Source organism: Nilaparvata lugens, unplaced genomic scaffold, assembly GCF_014356525.2.
Source record: "Nilaparvata lugens isolate BPH unplaced genomic scaffold, ASM1435652v1 scaffold5113, whole genome shotgun sequence".
In the NCBI taxonomy this organism is placed as follows: domain Eukaryota; kingdom Metazoa; phylum Arthropoda; class Insecta; order Hemiptera; family Delphacidae; genus Nilaparvata; species Nilaparvata lugens.
Window position 1 is genome coordinate 1 of NW_024091022.1, and position 14,017 is coordinate 14,017.

The 14,017-nt window shown below is 36.2% G+C and overlaps 1 protein-coding gene across 1 annotated transcript; it reads right to left on the minus strand.

The window, feature by feature from the left end:
* Positions 1-1,849: 1,849 nt before the first annotated feature.
* On the minus strand, positions 1,850-13,554 carry LOC120355878. The gene is made up of 5 exons (XM_039444621.1): positions 13,474-13,554; positions 11,376-11,433; positions 8,786-9,068; positions 6,633-6,855; positions 1,850-1,962 (listed from the first exon to the last, which is right to left on the minus strand). Exons 3-5 carry the CDS (start codon positions 9,059-9,061, stop codon positions 1,850-1,852), a joined length of 612 nt encoding a protein of 203 aa, XP_039300555.1. The 5' UTR covers positions 9,062-9,068; positions 11,376-11,433; positions 13,474-13,554.
* Positions 13,555-14,017: the final 463 nt, after the last annotated feature.

Consider the following 14,017-nt stretch of genomic DNA (forward strand, 5'->3'; position numbering starts at 1 on the left):
CAGCCTGGACCTCCAGTTTTTGAGATTTAATTTTTACTATTTCATTCCCATCCACCTTGGTAAGCTCAACACACTGGTCTCTACCTATGAGATATGATTCAAACCATTTTAGTTCTATACCATTCACACCTACAGTTTTTAGTATTTCCAATAATATTCTATGGTTCACACTGAAATCTCCCACTACTATAACATTTGTGAAACGAACGGTTGTAATTTCCAAAAGTGTATGGAGCAGCTCACAAAATTTTTGCCAGTCTCCATTTGGTGACCTATAGATACCTAACACTGCTACCTCAAATCGATCATCAATTTTTAACCTTAGTCCCGTCACCTCTAAATCCATCTCAACAGAAAATCTCTTAACAAAATCCAGTTCATAAGTTTGGGTATGTTTAGCATTGCTAGTGAATATACATACACCACCACTTCTATGAGCTATTCTACAAAATTCTGATCTCAGTGAATAGCCTGAAATCCTAACTTGATTTATTTCCTTTATTTTTAAGCCATGCTCTGTGAAAATAACAAAGTCAGGATCCTCCTGTTTAAGAAATACTTCTAATCTGTCAATTTTGTTGCGAAGATACTGAATATTTTGATGATAAATACTAAAAACCTTATCATCTTGTGCTACTCTATCTCTAGCATTTGTAGCTATTTCCCTTTCCCTGTTTTGAGCCAATTTACTAAAAAATCGTTATTTGTTTTTTTGACTGTTTTTAGACCAGAGGATTGCAAACGGCTTTCAATCAGCTCTGCCAATCTATTACAAAAGATTACTTTGCCAGATCGATTTAGATGCAACCCATGATTAGTGAAGTTATGTCTTTTCAGCCTTTCATTTAGAAAGAAGCCTAAGGTTGTGTGTCGTGTCTCTAGAGAAGTGTGCTCACAGAGAGCGTTCAGGCGTGCAGAGTTCCACATCAGTTAGTAAAATAATGGAGTTAATTATTGAAATAGTAGGAGAGAAAAACGCTTATCGTATTTCTAATTGAAACTGTAGCTACGTTTACAAGTTTCATGTCTGATATTATCTTGTTTTTCTTCAATTCATCTTCAATTTAGAAAACCAACTATAGTCCATACAAAATAACTTCCGACTTGGAGGGATATGCGGAACAGAGAAAAGTACAGCGGCAGCGATGTTGCCTTGCTAAGCGTCCAGCGTTCTGTTAGTCATTAGTGAGTGTTAAGGTGCGTACAGATTTACGCGCCGGAACACAAGCAATTCACTTTTAATCAGCTGATGCCAAGCTTTTTATATATGTATCTCACCGTTTCTATAAAAATGCACATATAATCAGCTGATTAAAAGTGAATTGCTCATGTTCGCGGTGCGTATATCTGTACGCACCTTAACACTCACTAATGACTAACAGAACGCTGGACGCTTTAGCAAGGCAACATCGCTGCCGCTGTACTTTTCTCTGTTCCGCATAACCCTCCAAGTCGGAAGTTATTTTGTATGGACTATAGTTGGATTTCTAAATTGAAGATGAATTGAGTAAGTAGTTTCCTCTCTGAAAGCACAGAGTCGACTGAATCTAATCGACAAATTAGCGTTTGTTTCTATGATTCTATTCATCACTGTAATTGGCTGATCTCCCTCCATTTCTCTGCTCCACATGTTGGAAGTTATTTTATATGGACAATAAACCGCTTGTATTTGACTGTTGCCATTCTGTACATAGAAAGAACCGCAGAGCTTGGAACGACTGACTACTCTCTGTGTGCACACACCCCACATTAATGAAGTAGTTGAACTATGATAATTGTCTGTTTTAAATTATTTTACTGATAATACTCATATTGATATTCATTTCTGTTCGTATAGTAACTTCCTGTTTTAAAATAAGAACTTGCCTATAGCTCTTTGCATGACATTGGCACCTGCTTCCACTAGTTCCTGGACAAGTTCATTGTTGAAGTATGCTATGGCCAGATGAAGAGCACTGGCTCCTGCAACCGATTCACAATAGAATAGAATTTATTCACAAACAAAAATATTTTTTATAAAATACCGTCATTCATTAAAAATAAAATTGAATATATGATACATAGATACAATCAAACACTTATGCGATAAAATCACATCATAGCTTCACAGAAAATAGAAACAACGAGAAATAGAAAATACAAACAATTCTTGTTTCTTCACTCCATGATAGCATACAACTTTTCAAGTTGGCTTATTCAGTAGCCTGGGAGAATAATTTTCAGTATTTTTCCTTCCAGCACAGTGTTGTATATCCAGTTAAGTCAGTTCAGCTTTCCATCTTGACTTCAATTGTTTGTTATTCGGAGAATATAAGACATCAATTTGAATTTACCCTCCATTTTTAAGCTAATGATTTTTCAATTAATTTTTTTAAATCCATTTATGCTCAACAATGTATATGATAATATCATACTATCATAATATCATACTATAGTTGATAATATCAACTATATGTTACATAGTTGTCTATATATATATATATATATATATTCATAGTTGGAACAATAATAGTTTAATTGCTACCATCTGTTAGAAACAAAATTTCTTAACAATTTATTGTCAATGGAAAACATTTTCTCAGTCACTGAGAAACCAGATCAAATTTATTTATTGGCATTTTGATGTCACTGAATTGAATTTAATATTGTCCTTTCCTCGACCATTAAGTGCTAAATTTAAAAAAAATAATTTTGTATCACCAGGAGTGACTCATATACATTTTTCTCCTGTACGAAGCAAATAAGTTAATCTAGTGGAAGTTCGTCGCAAATATAAAATTGAGTAACGGATTTGGATCATTTTTCATTACGAGCTGGGTGGGTGTGGGGAGGGGTGGAGAGAAGTAAGGAGCATTAACCTGTCAACAGTGATGTATTGCACTATCCAAGTCCATCCACGCTAACCTTATTTGAATAATCAATTCCTCTTTTGGACGACTGCAAGTGATGAATCTTGAAAATTACTTGCATTCTATGGACTGCCATAGGATTTTATCTTTGTTAGTGATAAGATTGATATTCATTTTCTCCTAATAACCTTTGAACTGCAATTTTAGCTTCAGCTCAGGATTGAAGGTCTTCGTCAGATTAAATTCTGTAACGAGAATAAAATCTTCAAGAACTAAACTGTGTTATACTGTGTTATACTGCAGTATTCACTTGCATGCCTGAGAAACCCCTTCTATGTTGAATATTTCATTCATATATTTCAACTCAATTGAAAACTAGCGGTCATCAACAAACACTACGGACACCCTTTACAAGTTTTGATCAAGTGAATTGTTTCTCCAAGTAGAATATTTCCAAAAATTGATAAATACAAATGTTAATTATCCAGCTTTCAAGTCTGGAATAAATCAAGTAATCTTACAATGAAAAGGTATAATCATACAACAAGTATAAATGGAGGGTATGATTACAATTTAATGGAGAAGATAAGTTTTAGCTCAACCCCTGTGGGCTGATCTTTGGGATCTTCGAGTCGAACATAGTACTCAAGAATTTGTTGAAAACCAGAATAGAACCACAGTATCCCTGCTTGTCGTAGTGGGCGACTGAAAGGGACCCTTTCCCTAAGCCCTTCTTTCTAAACCCTTCTTCTCCTTCTTAATATGCTTTGGAGCCTTTCATTTCTAGAAAGGCATTTTTTCCATTGACTTAGCTTTGTGCTATTCTTGCTTTCTTTTTCTACCTGTCGGCCTTCCTTCGCCATATTCTTACTTCTTATTAGGCTAACCCAAGGTGTGATGTGGACTGTGCTGCTAGGCGGTGCTTTTATATGGTGTCTCTAACGGTGCCTGCAGGATACCAGGCACCCTCCTGTAGTATTTAGCCCTTCCTGGATATGCGGGGCTCGTCTGGGTAGACTCCACTCCCCTAGCTGTTCATGGAAACCACATGAACAAACCAAATCCCTAGGCAACTCCAGAAGTTGCCTTGCCTTCAAACCCATCGGGATCTGCCCCATCAGGGCAGGTGCCTCAATCTGAAATGGATGCTTCAGAAACACATGAGGTTTCTCTTATGTAGAGGTTGCACTCTTATGTAGAGGCTATCAACATTGAGAAGGCTTCTACTGATCATGACATGGATGACGTACACTCAATCACACCATCTCAACTGGAGAGGGAGGATGAGCTTCTCAGAAGTCCAGAAAAGCAGGAATCTGCAGGAATGCCTGAGGATGCAATAAAGCAACCGAGCTGTTTGCGGGTGAAGAGACCAAACCTCATCACTTCTCAAAGAAGGGCGGTCATATATGCAAAACTCCTTGGGAGAGGTGAAGCTTTTGACCCTGCAAAATTTCCGAGTGACAAAAAAAACCAAGAGACCAGAGATGGGTGAGACTAGAGGCACAAATGTGGGTCAAGAGGCTTAGTCGAGGGTGGCCTAGCTCCCTAGAGGCAATTTGGCGACCTCTTCCTCAGCGGAAGGACCTAAAAAAAGGCCAGGAGTGGAACTCATGTAGTTCACGAGGACCAATCAGTATGAAGAGACTGCCAAGCATATCACACAGGATTGCGAAAGACTAGGGGCAAGAAGAAGGGCTTTGTTTGGCTGCAAGCATCCAGGTGATGGATGTAATGTTAGTATAGGGAGAAACTCCTGGAGCTTACAGAAGACACAGGTATTGGTTTGTGCAACTACCATACTTGGGACACACAATAAGCTCTGGTTGACATGTGGGGTTCTTTGAACCTTTGGATCCTTGAATCCGTCCCTTCTAACATAACATAGCATAATACCATAGCTCAACCCCCATTGAAATAATGTTATCTACATTGATTTGGAAATTGATATTTCATGTTGAAACCTGGATTACAATCAATCGTGCAAGAATGCATTCAAAGAACTACAATTACTCACTTTTCCATGTATTTTCATTTACAGAGTAGTATTATACATTGCTAATAAGAATGAATCATTGAAAAAGAATTTTGATGTTCATGGTTATTCTACTCGTGGCAATGGGGACCCATTTGTTAATCACCACAGATTGAGATTCTCTGACAAAAGTCCTAGTGTAATTGGTTTGAGACTGTTTAAAAAGTTACCAAAATGTTTATAAGCCCCATCAATAAATTTTAAAAGAGAACTCTATGCATACTTAGTGAATAGGGCTTACTATAGTGTGGATGAGTTTCTGAATGATGACACTTGAACTCTGCTGTTGTTTTATAAATTTATTCTTACCATTGTTATATGCTTGAATTTTTTTATTTTACATTGCTATTTATTTATTTATTTATTCGTGGATACAATATTACAAATCATATAAAATAATATGATTGGGTAGGAACAACAGGCTTAGCCCAAAACTATTCCATTCCAAAATTTTGATAATGTTACATGTCCATAAAAATAGGTTATGTCTCTACTGTAAATAGTACAAGCTCAATTTTCGTCCAAAAATAAATATAAGATGCAAATTTCAAATTCAGAAGAATTAAAACACAAAACGAAAGTAAAATATTACACTTAATTATCACTGAACATTAATTGATAAAGTTATCGTATAAAATTTTACAGCCATAAATACACACAAATTCTCACTAAAAACAGCTAAGAACTTATTCTGTCTATTTTTATGTTTTGACTTGGCCTGTATGTTCTTTTTTGGCTCAATAGAATGAATTTGAATTTGAATGAGTTATGATATCATAACAGGGTGAGGTTCTGTTACTGATACATCAGTGACTTATGACGTTCAGGGGATGGGGCTCTGTTACTGATACATCAGTGACTTATGACATTCAGGGGATGGGGCTCTGTTACTGATACATCAGTGACTTATGACATTCAGGGGATGGGGCTCTGTTACTGATACATCAGTGACTTATGACATTCAGGGAATGAGGCTCTGTTACTGATACATCAGTGACTTATGACATTCAGGGGATGGGGCTCTGTTACTGATACATCAGTGACTTATGACATTCAGGGAATGAGGCTCTGTTACTGATACATCAGTGACTTATGGCATTCAGGGGATGGGGCTCTGTTACTGATACATCAGTGACTTATGACATTCAGGGAATGAGGCTCTGTTACTGATACATCAGTGACTTATGGCATTCAGGGGATGGGGCTCTGTTACTGATACATCAGTGACTTATGACATTCAGGGGATGGGGCTCTGTTACTGATACATCAGTGACTTATGACATTCAGGGGATGGGGCTCTGTTACTGATACATCAGTGACTTATGACATTCAGGGGATGGGGCTCTGTTACTGATACATCAGTGACTTATGACATTCAGGGAATGAGGCTCTGTTACTGATACATCAGTGACTTATGGCATTCAGGGGATGGGGCTCTGTTACTGATACATCAGTGACTAAAATCCTAAAAACTAATAGAGTTCACTATTCGTGTCTGACGCATTTTGAACTCTTCAAAACTGTATCCAGATGAACTGAGTGTTCCTTGCAATGTTCACTGTGTGTGTCATAATAATTATCCAATAGATTCATTATAAACTCTCACCTTAATACTCTTTTCCTTCGACAACATCCATGTCATGATAATTATTCAATAGATTCATTATAAACTCTTACCTGAATACTCTTTTCCTTCGACAACATCCATGTCATAATAATTATCCAATAGATTCATGATAAACTCTTACCTAAATACTCTTCTCCTTCAACAACATCCATCGCCAAGTTTGGGAAGCACTTGAGCAGAGTTCTAGCCAATCGAGTGTGAAGTTTGGTGTCACAAATGATGAGAACATGAAGGAGCGTTTCACCCAATGAGCCCCTGTACTGCATCTGCCAACAGGCATCGTGATCCTCCCACTTTGCCAGAGGATCATGGGGACTCAGAGAGGCTTCAATTGGAAGTCTCACCTGGAAATCGATTCTTTCTATAATTATCAGTAGTCCAGGCAATGAATGCTCAAAAAAGGGTAAAGAGGGAATAGTTTGGAAGACAATTTCTGACCCCGCAGTTGTTTTTAGGGTAGTGAGGAGGTAAACATATCAAAAGTCCCCACCCCTACCCCTGTGCTAAGGGGGTGGGGGTGATTCAACGGTACCATTTTTTGGCTTCTCGCATATAACTCGAAAACTATGCATTTTACAGACATGACTATTCTATAAGAAATTGAAGCTTGCATAATTTCCTATAATATTGATCTTACAACTTCTCCTATATCTCTGTCACTTTTCGAGATATCCGCTCTAAAAGATATGACATTTTTGAAAAAACACATTTTTCAATGTTTTGCTTACACGCTCATATCTTGAGAAAAATGCGTTCAACCGACATGACTAGCTATTCAGAAATGAAGCTTGATAAATTCTCTACAATATTTGTTCTGTGGTTATCTGTGATATCTCCAACAGTTTTCGAGATATACGCTCTATCACCCCCTAACTGGTCCCAATAAAGCTGCAAAGTCAAAAATTGTGTTCAAAACATTCTCTCCAAATTCCTTTGTAAATTGGTCTATTTTTGCATAACTGAAGCTCTCACACTCAACACTGAAGCTGCTGCAACAGTCGTGAGGATGTGCGTAAACTTATGAAATTATACATCAAATTGAAGGGAATTCGATGCTCTATAAGCTCATGATCAGCATGGGTTTTTCCCATCGATATTCAAAAAGTTATAAGAGCAAAAATAGCAAAAAATTGAGGGAAAATGTGTTTTTTTTCAAAAATGTCACATCTTTTAGAGCGGATATCTCTAAAAGTGACATAGGTATAGGAGAAGTTTTTCGATCAATATTATAGGAAATTATGCAAGCTTCAATTTCTTATAGAATAGTCATGTCTGTAAAATACATAGTTTTCGAGTTATATGCGAGAAACCAAAAAATGGTACCTTTGAACCACCCCCACCCCCTTAGCACAGTGGGTAGGGATGGGGACTTTTGATATGTTTACCTCCTCACTACCCTAGAAAGAACTGCGAGGTCAAAAATTGTCTTCCAAACTTTTCCCTCTATAACACTTCGTTGACTGGGCTACAGTTGCAATTGATCAAAAGAAAATGAATGGAATAATCTGAATTATGGAGTTTCAAATTCTCCTTCGCTGACTGATTTCAGAACAGGAATTTTCCTTCTACATGTGAAAAAAATGTTACAATAATAATTTCTCTGATAATGATCTCACTCAGATGAATTGTTAGTAGCTCCCCTACCCAAATAGCTTATCGAATGCTATGTGCCAATGGAGCCAGTGGGGATGTGCTCGAACGCCATGAAAATATATTATAATGGGGCATTACTGATAAGGGTGATAAGGTTTTTTGTATTGATTCACCATAAAACAGCTTTCTCGATTCTTTTTTCATTATTTTCATGTAGAAAGGTTATGAATGCTATTTTGCCATTTTAATTATATTATTTTGTTATATTGCATTTCTTGTTAAAATATAAAACCTTCATGAAGAAAAGAAAGAGTCCCAACTTGAGTTGAATCTTCCTCTCTTTTCAAACGTAAGGAAAATCCAAAGGTTGACTCAAAGCCTTGCAAAAACTACTCCAAAAGTAATCTTCATGGAATTACTTTTCAAATAATGATTTTTGGTTCAATTATTAACCCTTCAGGCCACCAATAAAAAAATTGTTATTCCAAATTTCTGCCTGTAGGTTCCCATTCTTGAGAGAAATTTGAATAATGTATTGGTTGATACTTGTTTGTATGAACATCTCCTCGATGTCGCCTCGACTTTGGACGCCGTGCCCCTCCCCCTATTGCCTAACATACCTAAACATACGACTAACCATTGGACCAAGTTACATCATAGGATTTTCTTTATCAAACTCACCTGTTTCGTATCACGAAATTTCCATCTCAAGTATTCTGACCGGTTGATCACTTGTCCTTTACCATCTTTGTACATGAGCACACCAAATTGCTCTTTTATGAGTTTCTCGACCTCAGTCTGGCCTCCCACGTTGTATGCGTCGATAAGCTCGCCACCATTCCTGTAGTTGGCCAACCTGTACAGTAGACACTCATCTTCCGTACTCCCTTGTGATATCACCCTGTCAAGTACTGATCCAGCGTTCAGATTAGCTCCTCCGCTCAATAAGTTGCCCATTTCTATACTGGAATTGAAATTTCTGGTAAAATAATTTGGTTCAAGAAAATGAATTCAAAAATGAAGAATTTGAAAGAGTATATGAATCAGAGTAAATTTTTGTAATGTCTAGCTGAAACTTTTCTTCTGTATTAAAAGAGGCAGAGGCATTGCATGAAAATCATTTTGTTGTTAGTATATCCATACTTTTTCACTGTTAAAATTAAACTTGAATTTAAAAAATCACTTTTGAAGTGAAAATGCACTTACTTTTGTAGTGACGATCGTTTCGACCTGTTGTTGGTCATCATCAGACTGTGGGAATTTACTCAGATGACAAGGCTATGTGTGGTAAGGGATGAAGGTGGTGGAATAGATAGTGGTGGGGGTTGGGTTGGTGGATACTTAGTGAGGCGGTAATTTTGAACTATGGATTATTTTGTCAAAGAGTGTGTGTATAGACATCAGACCACACATACACCGACATCGCCACCAATCTTGAAATACTCCATATCTCACAAAAAAAAAAAACAGAAAACTCAATGTATTGGAACAATACGAAATTAACAACCACACAAAACAGTTTCCCAACAGTCTCCTAAATGATCAAATAAATTTCTCTTCCCACACACTCTTTGACAAAATAATCCATAGTTCAAAATTACCGCCTCACTAAGTATCCACCAACCCAACCCCCACCACAACCTATTCCACCACCTTCATCCCTTACCACACATAGCCTTGTCATCTGAGTTAATTCCCACAGTCTGATGATGACCAACAACAGGTCGAAACGATCGTCACTACAAAAGTAAGTGCATTTTCACTTCAAAAGTGATTTTTAAAATTCAAGTTGAAAATCATTTGCTCGGATACTTAATGGAGTAGAAGATCTCTCATCGGTAAGAGGTTAAATATTATTATATTAAAAATATTGTGAGATACTAATATGTTGTAAGATGTTGACTGTTATTAATGACTTTGAAGACTTAAATAACATTTTTCTTTTGTCTTATCTCAATTTAATATAATAAGGAAAAGTGTTCAATAATGAGAAACGTACAAAACAGTAACTGGAATATTGAATTTGAATAAAATGGTTTTAATAACGATTTGTTTTATCCAGTACGTCTGAAGCATGTGGGAGAGTAACTCAGGTCTGCTCAAATCAAATAGAAAACTCAAATTCAATTCATCCATTCAAGATTTCTGTTCACTTTGACAAATTCACGATAAGGAGTCACATACAATATAGAACGTTTCTTACTAGATTATCAATATAAATTTCTACTTCACCGATTTTCAATTAAATTGTCCTTTTCCATGCATTGAATGGAAATATTATTCCCATATAATATGAGAATTGAGTCCTCTAAACGAAAATTGGAATCCTTATGAACAAATAGCAATATTCTGTTGACTGGAAGAGAACCTGGATACATTATTGCATTCTTCCATCACAAAGGAAACTAATTGAAATATTCACGTTCAATGAACGCGAAAGAGATTTAAGTGGAAAAAGGTTTGTTATTGGCTTCACTGGAGATTGTTTGTCTGCCTGCTCTTAAAAGGTTCACCTGGATAATTGTCTCTGTTGATGAAAACGAATATTTCGAATTAGCAAGATATTAAGTTTTCCAGAGAATGAATGAATACGATACCGTCTCTTTTTGTATTGTTCGAATAAATTGTGATGAAATTTATTGGTTTGTTACATGTAGAGTTAAATATTAATCTATACAATGAACAAAGTTAAAGGATTTCAATCTGAAAATGTATTCTTCTCCTTCAGGTACCTTCTCCATAATGGAGGTTGGCTACCATCATTGCAATTTTAACTAAAAATGTAGTAGAGTTCATATAGCTTTCAAAGATTCATGAGATTGATGAACAATAAAGGATAACAAACTTGTACCTTAGAGAAAAGAAAGTATAAATTCATGCTATGGGTATTATAATTTCAACTATGAGAATAATTATTGTTCTTGAGTAGGAATATAATTCAACAATACTGTAAAATCCTATTGAATTGTATAAGTTCAAATGGTTTGCACTTCTAAAGTATAATGATCTAACTACAGTACTGTAACATAAATTAATTGAACTGAATCGTATGAGTTTTAAGAGTACCATGAAGATTTATGAGGATTATAATAATTATTATATGCATAATAGCAAGGAGTAAAAGACAAATAAGAGCACGTTTATGTTCTTGATATAGTGATAATACTGCAGGTTTATGTTGAATTGTTATTCAGCTTAAATCTTATTCCAAACTCATACGTTTCTTTTAGCAAATTCTATTGTATTTTTTATTCATCCTATTTGAACTTACTTGTGTAATTATCACTTCATGATGATAATGATGATGATAGAGATAGGTTCTGTGTGACCTGCAAAGTACAAACAAACCCTTAGCAACGGAGTAGTGGCTTTATCGACTAAACTCCGCGCCTCTTCCCCCAGAACTATGATTCTGCTAGTGAAAAAGCGCAGAGACTCCATTTTTTCCTTTACTTCCTTATGATGCCGAACCATTTAAAAGGTCGGTTACTGAGAAAAATTGATAAGTCGATTTATGATTTCCAATCCAAGACTCAATAGGTTATATTTTCTGAGGATGATGCCAACGTGAGCTGTGCGGGTTTCGCCATCAATTTTATTTTTAAATACTGTTTTGAAATCATGTATCACATGATGACCACGATCTCATTTGAAAAAATCTGGTGTGGCGCACTCACACAACTTTCCTTGCCGTTATGAAAATTTATCAACTGACGCTACTGTTCCCGCGCATATAAAATCTACTATTCTAAGATCTGAGACAGCTGGTGACAGGACAATAGCGCTGCAGACACACGAAGTCTGCTATCTCTTCATAGTGAATGATTTAATAGAATCAACAGTTGCCAACAGTTTGCAATTGAATAATCTTATTCTCTCGCATTTCGAGCTTATTTTCAATTTTGGGAGAAATGTTACTGAACATAAATTGTAGAGATTTTCATGCTGAATCTTTTCCACTTAATTTTTTTGTTTAAATTGTATCTGAAGACTGATAATTGGGAATCTAAAATCAAACCTTACCTAGATGAGGCGGAGCTCTTGAAATTTTTACAGATATGGGACTTGTGACAGTTGATAGAGCTTAACAGTGACTATTTTAGGTATGAATTTGATCAAAATCGTTGGAGCCATTTTCGAGAAAATCGCGAAAAACCCTGTTTTTGACAACATTTTCGCCATTTTAGCCGCCATCTTGAATTGCGTTTGATCGAAATTGTTCGTGTCGGATCCTTATAGGGGAAGGACCTTAAGTTCCAAATTTCAAGTCATTCCGTTGATTGGGAGATGAGATATCGTGTACACAGACGCACATACACTCACACACACACACACACACACACACACACACACACACACACACACACACACACACACACACACACACACACACACACACACACACACACACACACACACACACACACACACACACACACACACACACACAGACCAATACCCAAAAACCGCTTTTTTGGACTCAGGGGACCTTGAAACGTATGGAAATTTAGAAATTGGGGTACCTTAATTTTTTTCGGAAAGCAATACTTTCCTTACCTATGGTAATAGGGAATTGGAATACTTTCCTTACCTATGGTAATAGGGCAAGGAAAGTAAAAAATTAAGTCGGATCGGAAATGAAGCTAGTATTAAAATGCATTTGGATCCATATGGCGGATCCAAGATGGCGGACAAAAGTATTGAAGTAGTCTTTTCCAATTTGAATAGGTCCCCATCGAACCTACTGTCATAACATAAGTTACATTCAAGAGACTTATTTAGCTGTTTCCATAATAACTTTCACCAACCCAGTATAATTAGTTATATACTATAGTATATAATTATGTAGTATTACAAGTTGCGGATTTCAATGATCAATACAACAGCTCATGAGCCCAGGGGGCTCAACCCAGGGGGTCACTAGTTTTTTAGAAGAGACATCTCTTCAAGTAGTCAACCTCACGAAGGTAAAAGCAGGCGCATGAATCTCAACTCATTATTTATTATTTACCAATACTTTTCTATACAACTGATAATATTAATATTATCCATGTTCTGAAATTATTAATAATATTCATAATATTTGTATTAATATTGATACTAATATTCTCAAGAGGAACTCTTTTGTGATGTTTTATTCCAAAAGTTCAAAAAGTTTATTTCATTCTCATTCAATAAGATCACTGATTTCTTCCAACAATGAAACGATGAGAATGAAATTAGTTTTAGAATAACAGTGATATCTCCTTCAAAGATTATCAACAATTTCTCTTTGCTCAAAATATTTCACATGCTATTTTATATGCTTTTGAATCATAGTCAAATACTTCAATTTTCTTTGTCATTAATGAACTCAAACGATCACTTACTATTATATCAAGTCTCTTGGAGGTATGCCAATTTTAATTTTCGCCGACCTGTCTGATGAGTTCGCTGAGATTGAGTTATCCACAAAGTTTGGTAGCCTGCAAGAGTAGCAGCAGACTCGTCGAAATTGTTGCGTGTATGAAATCGGCGAGGCACGTCACAAAGTTATTCAATCATAATGATTCTCAAACGCTTTCATAGTGGATAGACTTTGAGCGTTTGCCTTTAAAATGCGAGTGCTATAATGCGGTTATTTTGGCTCCGTAGTGAAACCTTTACAGCACAGCTGGTGCGCCCTGCACCCGCCTTGGTCAACTTTCAACACAATTTGGAGCCTCCAACACTGGAAGGTCTCATTTGCGGTTCTGCTTTTGTCACATTGAATGGAGTTACCTGGAAAATGACAAAGTATTGACAGCCATTGGCAATACGCACGCTTTTCCCACTTAACACACAAAAGTACTGTTTGAATGATGATGTAACATTTCATTAGTATTTTAGAAAATTGAGTCACAATTAGATAGAGATAATTCATATTTGGATAGA

Bases quoted from the DNA above. Each gene is read 5' to 3' on its own strand.
- LOC120355878 (XM_039444621.1), bottom strand. From the start codon at position 9,061: ATGGGCAACTTATTGAGCGGAGGAGCTAATCTGAACGCTGGATCAGTA. The intron at 6,856-8,785 runs GTGAGTTTGATA...ATCGATTTCCAG, and splicing joins AATTTCGTGATACGAAACAG to GTGAGACTTCCAATTGAAGC. The intron at 1,963-6,632 runs GTAAGAGTTTAT...AATCGGTTGCAG, and splicing joins TGAAGGAGAAGAGTATTTAG to GAGCCAGTGCTCTTCATCTG.